Genomic DNA, 14,603 nt, shown 5'->3' with positions numbered 1-14,603 from the left:
ATGTAATCTAGATTATTGACTCTAGTGCAAGTGGGAGACTGTTGGAGATATGCCCAAGAGGCAATAATAAAAGTGGTTATTATATATCTTTGTGTTTATGATAAATGTTTATACCATGCTATAATTTTATTAACTGAAACATTGATACATGTGTGTTATGTAAACAACAATGAGTCCCTAGTAAGCCTCTTAACTAGCTTGTTGATTAATAGATGATCATAGTTTCATGATCATGAACATTGGATGTTATTAATAACAAGGTTATGTCATTATATGAATGATGTAATGGACACACCCAATTAAGCGTAGCATAAGATCACGTCATTAAGTTATTTGATATAAGATTTCGATACATAAGTTACCTAGTCCTTTCGACCATGAGATCATGTAAATCACTTATAACGGAAAGGTACTTTGATTACATCAAACGCCACTGCGTAAATGGGTGGTTATAAAGGTGGGATTAAGTATCCGGAAAGTATGAGTTGAGGCATATGGATCAACAGTGGGATTTGTCCATCCCGATGACAGATAGATATACTCTGGGCCCTCTCGGTGGAATGTCGTCTAATAGCTTGCAAGCATATGAATGGTTCATAAGAGACCACTTACCACGGTATGAGTAAAGAGTACTTGTCAGGAGACGAGGTTGAACAAGGTATAGAGATACCGATGATCAAACCTCGGACAAGTAAAATATCGCGTGACAAAGGGAATCGGTATCGTATGTGAATGGTTCATTCGATCACTAAGTCATCGTTGAATATGTGGGAGCCATTATGGATCTCCAGATCCCGCTATTGGTTATTGGTCGGAGAGAGGTCTCAACCATGTCAACATAGTTCGCGAACCGTAGGGTGACACACTTAAGGTTTGATGTCGTATTAGTAGATATTGAATATGGAATGGAGTTCGAAGTTTTGTTCGGAGTCTCGGATGGGATCCAGGACATCACGAGGAGTTCCGGATGGTCCGGAGAATAAGATTCATATATAGGAAGTCATTTTATAAGTTTGAAAATGATCCGGTGCATTTATGGAAGGTTCTAGAAGGTTCTAGAAAAGTCCGGAAGAAATTACTATGGAAGGCGGAGTCCCGAAGGGACTCCAGCAAGCTTGGCCGGCCAGCCCTAGGGGGTGGAGTCCCAGGTGGACTCCACCTGAGGTGGTCGGCCACCCCCTCCCAAGGAAAGGTGGGAATCCCACCTCAAGTGGGAATCCCACCTTGGGTAGGTTTCATGTCATATGGAAGGTTTTGGTTTGGGGTCTTATTCGAAGACTTGTAGACCAACTCTTGGGTGTTCCACCTATATAATGAGGGACAAGGGGAGGGGGCCGGCCACCTCAAGCCATAGCTTGGCCGCACCCCTTAGTGGCCAGCCACCTCCTCTCCCCAAACCCTAGCTGCCCCACCTCCTCCACCTCTCCCGCAAACGCTTAGTGAAGCTCTGCCGGAGATCTCCATCGACACCGCCACCATGCCGTCGTGCTGCCGGGATTCAAGGAGGATCTACTACTTCCGCTGCCAGCTGGAACGGGGAGAAGGACGTCGTCTTCGTCAACACCGAACGTGTGACCGAGTACGGAGGTGCTGCCCGATTGTGGCACCGTCAAGATCTTCTACGCGCTTTTGAAAGCGGCAAGTGATCATCTTCTGCAACAACGAGATCTAATCTCGTAGGCTTTGGAAATCTTCAAGGGTTAGTCTCGTTCATCCCCTCGTTGCTTCCGTCTTCTAGATTGCATCTTGGCTTGGATTGCGTTCTCGCGGTAAGATTTTTTTTGTTTTCTATGCTACGAATCCCTATAGAACCGGTACAGCAAAACTTACATAAGAATATATTGCAAGCATTATAAGACTCTACACTGTCTTCCTTGTTGCTCAAACACTTTTACCAGAAAATATCTAGACCTTAGAGAGACCAATCATGCAAACCAAATTTCAACGAGCTCTACGGTAGTTCTGCACTAATAGGTTTAAACTACATGATGCAAGAGCTTAAACATGATCTACTTTGAGAGCTCAAAACAATTGCCAAGCATCAAATTATTCAAGACAACAAACCAATTACCACATGAAGCATTTTCTGTTTCCAACCAAATAGCAAGAAACTCTCAAAACAAGTATAAGTGAAGTAAGAGAGTATTTTCTATAAAATAACTAATAGCTCTGAACAAGAGATACATGAAAACCAAGATCTAGAAGCAACAAAGTGCGAAAACTGAATACTCAACAAATATAAGTGAAGAATAGGAGTATTCAAATGAAAAAGCGGAGCGTGTCTCTCTCCCACACAAGGATGGCTAGGATCCAATTTATTCAGAGAATGAAATAACAAAACGAAAATAAAAGCACACAAACGCTCCAAGTAAAGCACATAAGATGTGGCATAATACAAATATAGTTTCACTAGAGGTGACCTGATAAGTTGTTGATGAAGAAGGGGATGCCTTGGGCATCCCCAAGCTTAGATGCTTGAGTCTTCTTGAAATATGCAGGGATAAACTACGGGGGCATCCCCAAGCTTAGACTTTTCACTCTTCTTGATCACATTATATCATTTTCCTCTCTTGACCCTTGAAAACTTCTGCCACACCAAACTCGAAGTAGTCTCATTAGAGGGTTAGTGCATAATCAAAAATTCACATGTTCAGCAAGGACACAATCATTCCCAACACTTCTGGACATTACCCAAGGTTACTGAAATTTAATGGAGCAAAGAAATCCACTCAAACACAGTAAAAGAGGCAATGCGAAATAAAGGCAGAATCTGTCAAAACAGAACAGTCCATAAAAACGAATTTTTTCGAGGTACTTAACTTGCTCATATGAAAAAGCTCAAATTTAATGAAAGTTGCATACATATCTGAGGATTACTCATGATTTTTTGCAGATTTTTTAGACTCTCCTACAGAGAGATCAACTCAAATTCGTGACTGCTAAAAATCTGTTTCTGCGCAGAAATCCAAATCTAGTATCAACCTTCTATCAAAGACTTTACTTGGCACAATAATGCAATAAAATAAAGATAAGGAGAGGTTGCTACAGCAGTAACAACTTCCAAGACACAACAAAATAGTAGCAAAATAAAAACATGGGTTATCTCCCAAGAAGTGTTTTCTTTATAGCCATTAAGATGGGCTCAATAATTTTAATGATGCTCTCGCAAGAAATAAGAGTTGAAGCAAAAGAGAGCATCAAAAGCAAACAAGAAACACTTTTAAGTCTAACCCACTTCCTATGAAAAGGAATCTTGTACACAAATAAATTCATGAAGAACAAAGTGACAAGCATAAGAAGATAAAACACGAGTAACTTCAAAATTTTTAGCATATAGAGAGGTGTTTTAGTACCATGAAAATTTCTACAACCATATTTTCCTCTCTCATAATAATTTCCAATAGCATCATGAACAAACTCAACAATATAACTATCACATAAAGCATTTTTATTCACATGCATAAAAGTATCATTACTCTCCACATAAGCATAATCAATTTTATTAGTAATAGTGGGAGTAAAACTATCACAACCATCATTGTAATCATCATAAATTGCAGGCATGGTATAATCATAATAAACTTTATCCTCCATAGTAGGTGGCACCAAAATACCACTATTATTATAATCATCATAAATGGGAGGCAAAGTATCATCAAAGAAGATTTTCTCCTCAAAACTTGGGGGACTAAAAATATCATGCTCATCAAAACCAGCTTCCCCAAGCTTAGAATTTTCCATAGCATTAGCAACAATGGTGTTCAAAGCATTCATACTAATAACATTGCCATTAGCATGCATATAAAGTTTCATAGGTTTTTTAATTTTCTCTTCAAACACCTCATGTCCTAACTCAAGATAAATACTATAAAGATCTCTAATATTTTTGTTGTTTTCCATTAAGCCTAACTAGTGAAATAAAAACAAGAAACAAAAAGATATAATTGCAGAATCTAAAGGAAATAGCTTCGAGCACTCACACACCGGCAACAGTGCTAGGAAATAGCTTAGTAGTTGGAGGATGTGAATACCTTTTACCTTACCTCCCCGGCAACGGCGCCAGAAAATATCTTGATGTCTACGCACGCTTCTATTCCTGTAGACAGTGTTGGGCCTCCAAGAGCAGAGGTTTGTAGAACAGCAGCAAGTTTCCCTTAAGTGAATCACCCAAGGTTTATCGAACTCAGGGAGGTAGAGGTCAAAGATATCCCTCTCAAGCAACGCTGCAATTAAGATACAAGAAGTCTCTTGTGTCCCCAACACACCTAATACACTTGTCAGATGTATAAGTGCACTAGTTCGGCGAAGAGATAGTGAAATACAAGTAATGTGGATGAGTATAAGTAGTAATTGCAATCTGAAATAAAGATGGAAGCAAGCAAACATGTAGCAGAACTTGTTGGAAACGGTGTTTCAATGCTTAGAAATAAGGCCTAGGGATCATACTTTCACTAGTGGACACTCTCAACAATGATCACATAATTGAATAAATAAATGCTACTCTCAAACACTCTCTTGTTGGATAACAAACACCATTCATTGTGTAGGGCTAAAAAGCACACCTCAAGCCGGAGTAAACAAGCCCCACAACGTCCGGAGTTCATATTAAAGTAACCTCTAGAGCGCATAATAGACCGTTGCAATTTAGACCGAGTACTAACATAGCATACACACCGTCACCAATAGCTATGAATTGGGGAATAGATCACATCAATACTATCATAGTAATAGTTAACTTCATAATCTACAAGAGATTACAATCATAACCTACGCCAAGTACTACATGATGCACACACTGTCAACTTTACATCATGGAGGAGGAATAGACTACTTTAATAACATCACTAGAGTAGCACATAGATTAATAGTGATACAAAGCTCATGATCACATAAAGATCACACCATGGGAGAGAGAAATAAACCAAATAGCTACCGGTAAAGCTCTCAGCCTCGGGGGAGAACTACTCCCTCCTCATCATGGGAGACAGCAATGGCGATGAAGATGGCGGTGGTGTCGATGGAGATGACTCCGGGGGAAATTCCCCGTCCCGGCGGCGTGCCGGAACAGAGACTTCTGTCCTCCGAAACTTGTCTTCGCGATGGCGGCGGCTACGGAACTCTTCGTGGAATATCGTCGGTTGTGGTAGGGTTTTCGCGACGGACATAATATATAGGCGAAAGGGCGGAGTCGGAGGAGCAAGGGGGTGGCCTCCCCACCTGGTGGCGCGGCCAGGGGGGGGGGCCCGCGCCCATGTATGGTGTGGGCCCCCTTGGCCCCCCTCTGGCCCTTCTCTGGCTCTCCGGGTCCGTCTCGGCAAAATATTGACTTCCGTCTTCGTGGGGTCCAATTCCGAGAATATTTCATGTGTAGAATTTCTGAAACCAAAAACGACGAGAAAACGAGAGCCGACACTTCGGCATCTTGTTAATAGGTTAGTTCCGGAAAATGCATAAAAACGATATAAAATGTATATAAAACATGTGAGTATTGTCATAAAACTAGCATTAACATAAGAAATTATAGATACGTTTGAGACGTATCAGTCGTGTCCGTTTGCGTCGGGCCAAATGGTCGAAATCGTCCGGGCGTCCGTTTGCGTCGGGGGTGGCTCCAGCGGCACGACGCATAATTTTTTTCATTCATGAAGCCATAATTTACATGAAAAAAAACATAAAAAATCCAGAAAGGCGTGTTGTCTACTGGTCGTCGTCGTTGACGAGGTCAATCAGCTGCGGCGTCGGCCATGGAAGCTCGTACGTCGGCGGTGGAGGAGGTACCGCCGCACGGGCAGGAGGCTGTGGCCAGAGATCCCACACTGGAGCAGTAGGCGGAGCGCAGACGTTGGAACACGTCGGCGTGGCCGGAGGAGTCGCCGGCCTCCCCTGCGCGAGCGCTGACTCGCGGAGCTGGATTGCGAGCCCGTCCCACAAAACGAGCTCGTTGAGCTCGTCCTGCTCGCTTTTGGCCAGTGCCATGGCAATGGCCTCCTCCTCGGAAATGTCCGGTGGCTGGGTCTCCGGATCCCACGCCGGCCCGCCGTCGTCGTGGTCGTACTGTGCCATGGTCACGTCCTCGTCCTCGTCCGCGTCCTCCTGGTCGTTCTCTTCTTCTTCTTCGGCGGCGATCTCGCGCTCGAAGTAGTCTACGTCGGCGAGGTAGGCAGCGCGGCGCCGCGCGTCGAACTCCCACGTCCCGAATGAAATCCAGTTGTAGGAGTTTAGCGCGTACGCCGGATCCTCCCGCAGATCCGGCGGCAAGATCGCTCGACGGCGGCGCACCTCGTCCCGCCGCTCTCGGCCCTCGCGCGGCACGGGGGGGGGACCGGCACGCGCCGCGAGTTCAGGTACCGGCCCCATCCCGGCAAGTTCGCGTCCGGCCATGGTACCGGCCGGTTTTCTTCCCATAGCTGCCGCGCGAGGTCAACGCGGACGTACCAGCCGACCCGTGCCTTCATGCCGGAACGCGAGCCGCTAGCCTCCTGGTCGTTCTTCGTCTTGCGGAACAGCCAGCATTTCTTCCCCATGGCGTCGATGTGGTGGATACTGTGGGATTTGGCAATGGTTTGGTCGAGAAAATAGGCGCCGACAGCGTCCCTTCAAGAGGCTCCAACGCCATCTCGTCTTCAATGGCCTGCCAGTGCAACGCCTACTAGCTACGCATGCTCACGGAAGCCGAGGCACGCCATTAACGCGACCCTGTAAAGGCTGGAGCGCGCCGCCCGGAAGTAATGCCGCGGAAGACGAAGTAGTTGTGCCGCTGCCAGACGGGCCCGTGCGAGAACCGAGCGGACACTTTGCGCGTCCATGCAGCGTCCGCAGAGACGCAAACCTAACGCATATTTGGGCTAGGTTTGCGTCTCCGCGGACGGCCCGATCACTTTGCGTCGTCCCACTAAAGGTGGTGCGAGACGGACCCTTACACCCAGAATACGGGCGACCGATGCCCAGCGCGCCCCTTAGTTTTTTTGCACGCCCTCTCTGTCACCTGGCCCAAATATCCCCGTTCCCCCATCGCGCATCACGAGCCAGAGACGGTCGACGAGCGATGCTAGGGTTCTACTCGCCCTCGCCCTCGCCCACCCTGCAGTAGGCCGCCGCCGCCGCCACTCCCGCCGGCGACCCTCCGCCTCCTCTGTCCCCGGCCGTCCCCCGCCGTCCTCCCTCAGTCTCCGGACGGACCCCACCGTCCTCGCCCGCTCCCGCAAGGTCGACGGAGCCAACATCCTCCCAGCCTTTCGTAAAAAAATAAGTTCCTCCGAGCCGGCCCCGTTCCCGCCGGCAGACGCCCCTCCTTGGCCGACTTTGACTCCGCCCGCCCCTCCCCAGCCGACTTCCCGCAAGGTGAGCCTCCCGTATCTCCCTCCTTAAGCGCCAGTTGGTTTCTTGCTGCTGTACATGCTGATTGCTGCTGGTACTGATGTTGGTACTATGATCTTTATTGATGCTGTGATATTGGTTGATGCTGTTATATTGATTGATGCTTGTGATGATGGTACTGATGTGATGGTGCTTTTATGGTGAAATATGATTTAGATACTTGTATGGAAAAAAATTATGCTATTGCTATGCTTGTTGCTGGTACTGAAGTTCTGCTTTGCAGATTCCGTTTAATTAATAGTGTAGTGTTTTTTGTGATATATTTTGGTATTTCTGTGCAATGTCTGAGTCTATTTGGGATGCATATCGTACTCAGTTTTCTGCGATACGCTTGTACACTTAATCAGCAATTATACATGTTCTTGAAACTTTGGGGGTATATCAGACAATTCCTCAGCATAAAGCTAGACAGTAAGCCAAGTCGCCAACCAATGAAACTCAGAACAGCCGTTTTCCCTGCATAGCATCACAGCTAGCCCAAACAAAAAAAACCCAAACAAACAGGCCTTAGAAGGCAGAGGGCAGGGCAATCCTAGCAGGATCCCCTGGCCACCCCTTTCTAGGAGAAAGGGGAGAAGGATGGGGCAGGAGACGCTTACAGAATCTAGCGTCTCCTACCCCCTAGACCTCTCTTTCTCTTTGCATTGCCTCTTCTAGACGGACACGAGGAAATCTTTAGAATGAGGATGTTTTTCATTTGTGTGGCTGCATATACGGCTTCTATGGTGTTTTTGTATGGCTGGACTTTGCTAAGAGTAGTAGAAGAGAACATGTTAGATATTTTCGAATGGAATGTAAAGCCCAGGTTTGACTACCTTAATCCAAGTGAACCACTACCTGCGCCAAAAAATATGGGGTAAAAGTGAGCTCCTTTCTTCAGTTGTGATTGTGGTAAACCCTTCGCTCCAAGATGATACCAGACATGCTTTGGGGGAGCAAGGTGGCACTTCAAATACAGTTGGACGCAACCTAGGCTAAACATCAGTTGTAACAGTGCACAGGCCTTTTAATGTCAGCACTCCATGCTATAATTGATAGCTGATAATTGAGCTAAGAAATGATACTATTTGGCCACCCTCTTTGGGGATCCCTACCAAAATTGTCACAGTTGGTGTTTGGGCAATTCAAGGACCAGCAACCCTGACATAATGTCATTATTAGCGTTCCTGATTGGTTGCTCGGTTATAGTTTTATATCGCTGCTTCACCGCTTATGACCCCACATTTTGGTCTATTGTTTTACTTTCTGAAAGAAAGTTGTGCTCCAGTCTTGAAAAGGATGTGGAAAGCTAAGAGGCGCGGTGATCATCTCACTAGAAGCTTTCATAAGAGCAAAAGAGCTTCCAAGAATGAATCAATGCTCTCAGGTATGCTAGATCTTCCTCTTTTCTGATAGGTTTCCCCTCACATTTTCAGAGCTTTATTTGATTATTCACAGTTGCCTTAATGTTTTATTTCCTTAAACTAGGTCGCTTCCTTCAGGACTCTGATCAAGTTGTTTTGTCTGGGCTCAGTGATAGGCCAATATCATATTTGTCTAAAATTGTCGCCTCTATTACTTTGTACAAAGGTGATTATATATGCTTTGTCTTCTCAGTTTTCCAACAAAATATATTGGATCACAACCAGTTATAAACAATTTAAATTGCGATCTTCTGTAGGAAACATAATGTTCTTTTCATGCTCTGGCATAGCTATCGAACGCCAGGGGTGCCACCTTACAAGGTTTCTGACTTCTGCGAGTTTGGCTAGAGCTCTCAATTCAAATGAAGACCGTGATGACTGGAAGGTTGCAACTGACATTCATCCTCTACTAATTTGCTCACTTGATAATTGTGTGCTTATTTCTTGCCTTACCGTTCTGTAGATTGAAGTGCGCCCTGAAGGCAATGAAGTGTATATGGGGGTGATGTCTGCTTTTGATTTAGATCGCAACTTTGTTGTTGTCAGTGTCCATGGGTTCCTTGATGTTCAGGTTGGATCTTTCCAATATGCACTGCAAATTCCACCCCATGGTGAGATATTAGTAGCTATAGGACGTGCTGTCTCTGGTGAAATAATAGTCAAGAATGTGGAATTTGAAGGTGATCCAATTGTATTGAAGGATGATGAAGATCTTGATTGTAGAATCTCGGAGGTATATTTGCATGATAATATGATCATTGTATTCTATTTCTGTTATGCATGGAGGAGAATGATTTTTATTTAAACTCTTGTTCTATACAACTTCATTTTGTTCAAATTTGATCCTTGTTGCCTGTTACATTTCTTGTGTTATTAGGCTTGGGAAGGTGGGCCACTTGCTTCTGTTGATGGGAAGGTTGTTGGCATAAACCTTTTTCTGACGACTAGAAGAGCTGTTTTCGTACCATGTGGCACCATTCTCAAGCATCTGAAGCATTACTTGACATCCCAGCAAAAGAAGGCTGGTCTTGCACAGTCAAAAACTACGAATGTTTATAGGTACGTCTATTGATGTATGCTCTTTTGTTCACATTAGCTCTTCTCATAAAGGCGCTAATAAGGTAAGCCTTTGCGTGCCAGACAACATATGCATGTAACAATCTGAACCTCTCGCTGCTTTTTCTTAGCCTATTTGGCATCTGCATTTTGCAGTTCACTATGTTTACTTTTAATATTAATAATACTCCCTCCGATCCGAAAAAAGAGTCGGAAGGGGTAGTCTAATCACGTTTTACAATTAACCCCTTCTAAATTAATCAAAACAAACACAACACCACTCAGCTCGCCTCCGCGACCACGAACGCCCAGCTCGTGTCCTCAATCAGGTTCCAGCTCTCTCCAACTCGTCCTGGCCGATCTGCCCAGCTCGCATCATGGCGGGAGGAGGGCTCAAGTCCAGATCCACGCCAGCGCCTACTCCGGCCAGCGCTTACTCCTCCACGGTTCCTCCACCCTCATCTGGCCGATGTACTCAGCGATCTGCCGAAGGACCTGGAGCCGGCGCCTTTCCCGCATCCTGAACGGCGTGCAGTAACCACGCGGGGGACACGGGCCAGGCCAGATGGACGGGGCGGCCCGCTTGGACGCACGGATACATGCTCGCGCCGGCGAACGGGCCCGACGCGCGGCCATGGCTTGTGGGCGATCGACGCAGCCTTTGTCGTCGTGGGAGAAGGATCCGCTGTGTCCGGCCTCGCGACCAACGGATCCGGCTCGTCTAGCCTCGCAGTCAGCAGATCAGGCCTCGCCGGACCCGGATTCGACGATTCGTCGCCAGCTTGGATAAAAGTCAAGCTTTTTGGTGGAGGGCTCGCTCTGAGGCGATGGAAGGTGGAGGGGAGCTTGGCGGGGTGAGGGAAGGTGGCGCGGCGCAGCGAGGGGAGACGGCAGCGCGGCACAGAGAGGGGAGCTTGGCGGCGACGCGAGGCGAGGAGCAGAGCGAGCGGCTTGCAGGTGCGAGTGGGGTGACCGGGTGAGGGTTTCGTGCGGGTGACGACCGCACACGATTCGGGAGTGCGGGTTGACGAAGGAAAAAAACTCGAGGGTTGTTTTGCAAAAATCCTTTCCGATTCTTTTTTTTTGGATCGGAGGGAGTAACTTGTTCCTTTGCCACCTCAACCAAATATTTGCCAACTTTTGGCATGTATCACAGATTCACAGTTGTCATGTAATAGATTAGTCATATTTCTTGTGCCAATGTTGAAAACTGTATGTTCATCTTATTGGAATGTGCATTATGATAATGTTTTCATGCAAGATTTTTCACACGATCTGCGGTCCTCATTTCTCTATATTGTTCCTTGCCTATTTCTACCCATATAGTTTTTGGCACCATTTTGCGTATTAATGCACTGGTTTGATCCGTTTTGCATTTTGGTTAGTACTCAACTAGTCATTTTTATGTTCGGCAGGTTTGGAGCAAGACCCATAGGTGAGGAATCTAACAGCTATTCAGAAGGTAAGCACATAGGCACTCCTTGAGACTGCTTAACACTGGGGTATTATGCAAATTGTTGCAGTTTGTAATGGTAGTTATTTAGAATCTGCGCAAGTCTAGTGTTTACATTTGTGTATCAACTAGTCTGGCCTTTTCACTTAGACTCTTATATTGTTAGATCCATGATTTTTGAGTCGCCGAGTCAAGTCAAGTCGCCAAGGCTGCGACTAGTGACTTGCTGACTTGAGTCGACGACTCAGCTCGTATAGTCGCCCCAAGTCGCCATGGCTTAGAATATGAGTAATAAGCAGAGATGCAGACTAGCAAAGCACAAGCAAAGAAGAGAACAAGCGAATACAGTTGGCCCGTCAGCCAGGCCAGACCCAACACGGCCCAGCTAGGCTCTCCCAACCTCACCCATTCACTAAACCTAACCCTATACGTGAATCCTCCCACACCCAGCCTCAGCCGCCAGACTCCTACACTCAGCCGTCGAGCCTCTCGCCTCTCCTTCCTCTACACCGCTGGCGAGGAGCAGCGCCGCCGGCCAGGAGCGGCGGCAGCTCGAGCCTCTCCTCCCGACCTCTCCCCTTCCTTTGCCTTTACTTTTCTTTCTCTCTGAAATCCCGAGGCAGAAGCGACCGGCGACTATCAGCTGCTGCTGTATAGTCGCTGTATAATCGCCGGCGAGCCAGCAAGTCGCGCGACTCGCCCCGTGAGTCAAGTCGCTTGCGCGACCCAACCATGCCGCGCCGACTCAGCAACTATACGGCGACTATACAGCGACTATACAGCGACTCAAAAACCATGGTTAGATCTTATCAGTTAGCATATGTACACTACATTCTTGGGTATGTTCATCCATGCCAATTTCTAACTATAGTTATTGCTCAGGCTGTTGTCATAATATAACTAATGTTACATTCTGATCATGCGCAGAATTTTTTGCGAATTTACTTTCCGTGTATAGTATTATAGCATATTTCAGTGCTGATTACTTGACCTTGTTTGCCAGTACATGAAAATTTTCTCAACCAGAAGCAGTTAGATCTAGAGGCCATGGGTTACCCGAAGTTACCATCCTCTATGTCAGGAGGTGTGTCAATGCTTCTAAATTTGCTGACCTGTTACAGCAATCCTGTACCACTAACAACTACTCTACAATGTATACTTCTCCAGCTGGAATGATTCTGGCTAATACTTTTGAAGAGACTTTTGGCGACATACATGGTGAAGGTGTATGGAGAAAATTTAGTAAAAAAGCTTCTAACATAAATCGCAATGTTGTCGCACTGGCTTCATTCAATGGTGATTTTACAGTAATGTGCCATTTACTGTTTCATCTCTGTTGATTACAACTAGCTAATAGCCGTAATCATGGATTCATGGTACGCAGGAGGAAAAAGATTTTTTGCATGCACCGGTTTTTTTATTGAATGGAATGAATCTACGATAATTTTGACATCAGCAAGCTTGGTTAGAAGTTCTGGTGATGAGAACAAGATTGCTGATAACTTAAGGGTTGGTGCTCCTTGTTCTGTAACTGCTGTTCTTTTGAGGTGCTGCGGAAGTCTCATCACTGTATTATTTGCAGATTCAAGTGTTGCTTAACAGCCAATGCAGAGAAGGGATGTTACAGCATTATAATCTACATTACAACGTTGCTCTAGTCAGTGTCAAGGATTACCCTACTCTTCGTCCATCAAAAACTTTGCTTTGGTGGAACAGGACTTTTGAAGTAGCAGCTATAGGGCGTTGCTTCAAAACAGGAGCTTTAATGGCTACTACTGGGGATTTAGTTTGCTGGACAGGCACACTTGATTGCGATTTCCTCGCAACTTCCACGTGTAAAATCACAAAGGTAATCTAGTGTTTTTTGTTCCTTAATTTTCATTTCCTGGTGATAGTAAATACTCCTCTCTTTTTTTGCAAGGTGTAATTTGACTGTCCAAAAGTGAGCTTTGAGCCTTTGACTGTAAATTGCAGTTAACATGGCCATGAGAAAGCATCTTGGAATATGAATCTAATGTTTTTTTTTTTGACAAAACATACATATTATTGGAGTAATCAATGGTCAAAGCTTGAATTTGGAAAGACAAAATACCCTTGTATTTTTGAAAAAAGGAAGTACAGTTGCATCGGAATGAGTAGGCTACTAATACCTATCTGGAATAGAAATCACAGCTTGTTCATGTCAACTTGCTAGGCTGGGATTGGAGGCCCTCTTGTTAGTCTTGATGGGGATGTTATTGGCATGAACTTCTATGATAAGAGAATAGGAACCCCTTTCCTGGGTTTGAGTGACATTTACAGAATTCTAGCTCTGTTTGAGACAAAAAGGTATTCAAGTGCATATCACATAAGTTCTTTTCTGAATATTTTTAGAAGCTTTGCTGAAGCATAATCTTTTTTATTTGTATGTTTGACAGTAAACCTGGAGAACATCTCTGGAAAATGGATGAAGATGAAAAAACTAAGCCAAACAGGTTGGTATTCTGATGCATATTAAGCTGGGGTTAAGTTTTGCACAAATTATTTCATTGAATTGAACTGCAGGTGGCCTGTGCCCATGCCTCGCTGGTGCAATGAGGATGAGGATAAATCTGATGATGATGATGAGGATACATCTGATGATGATGAGTTGGGCTTTGATCCCAAATATGGCCCCGTGAGATACAGTTACGATAAGGGAATGAAAGTCAGGCTCTGTTAGATGCAGTCACACCCTTGATTGGTAAACTACAATCTCCATATCATCGCGTGTTTGAGATGACATAAGTAACATGTGGCTTGCTCAAGTCTTATGTGCTGCGTTTGTATACTACAATAATTCTGTGCTATGCTGTGGCATGCTCAAGTCTTATTATGTGCTGCGGTTGTATACTACAATAATTCCGTGCTATGTCATTGGTATCATCCTGGGGTTCCTTGTTTGGATGTCCTCGCCGTAGAAGAGCTCGCTCTTGGGCTTTAGAGGCTCCTTCACAACCTTCATCTTGATGTCCGCCAGCGATCTTGACATTCGCTGCCGGTGGAGGGCCATAAATGAACTGGTCGTCAGCAAGGAAGCCTGAGCAACGCCCCGAGTCGAATTAATAAAGGAGAAGTTGTTCACTTGACCGAGTTGCATCGTATGCAGGATTGGCCAAGAGATCTGGAGGAAGAAGGCCTTGCCGACAAGCGATCTCCTACTCCAGGCCCTTGTGTGGCATCGACGACATAGGCACCCTCTAATGGGTGAGGAGCAAGCCCTCGGGCAGGTGGACATCGTCCTAGCCTGTGCATGGTGTCCTGCTCTCGTAGTGTGCGTGCACCACATGGACACG

General features: G+C 45.6%; 1 protein-coding gene across 3 annotated transcripts; it reads left to right on the top strand.

Moving 5' to 3' along the window:
• The first annotated feature begins 7,153 nt into the window (after window positions 1-7,153).
• LOC124677472 lies at window positions 7,154-14,169 on the top strand. Of its 3 annotated transcripts, none has more exons than XM_047213459.1 (14): window positions 7,154-7,341; window positions 8,645-8,743; window positions 8,845-8,946; window positions 9,038-9,165; window positions 9,244-9,513; window positions 9,658-9,839; window positions 11,252-11,298; window positions 12,293-12,373; window positions 12,457-12,585; window positions 12,674-12,798; window positions 12,872-13,138; window positions 13,484-13,617; window positions 13,707-13,763; window positions 13,834-14,169. In XM_047213459.1, the coding sequence occupies exons 2-14, from the start codon at window positions 8,656-8,658 to the stop codon at window positions 13,988-13,990; spliced, it is 1,767 nt and encodes a 588-aa protein (XP_047069415.1). In that variant the 5' UTR covers window positions 7,154-7,341; window positions 8,645-8,655; the 3' UTR covers window positions 13,991-14,169. The 3 variants fall into 3 exon arrangements, with proteins under 3 accessions (XP_047069415.1, XP_047069416.1, XP_047069414.1); XM_047213460.1 differs by having other exon boundaries at window positions 8,634-8,743; XM_047213458.1 differs by having other exon boundaries at window positions 8,630-8,743.
• The last annotated feature ends 434 nt before the right edge of the window (window positions 14,170-14,603 follow it).

The sequence above is a fragment of the Lolium rigidum genome, chromosome 7 (assembly GCF_022539505.1).
Source record: "Lolium rigidum isolate FL_2022 chromosome 7, APGP_CSIRO_Lrig_0.1, whole genome shotgun sequence".
NCBI classification, from domain to species: Eukaryota; Viridiplantae; Streptophyta; class Magnoliopsida; order Poales; family Poaceae; genus Lolium; species Lolium rigidum.
This window is presented reverse-complemented; position numbering and strand designations above follow the sequence as displayed.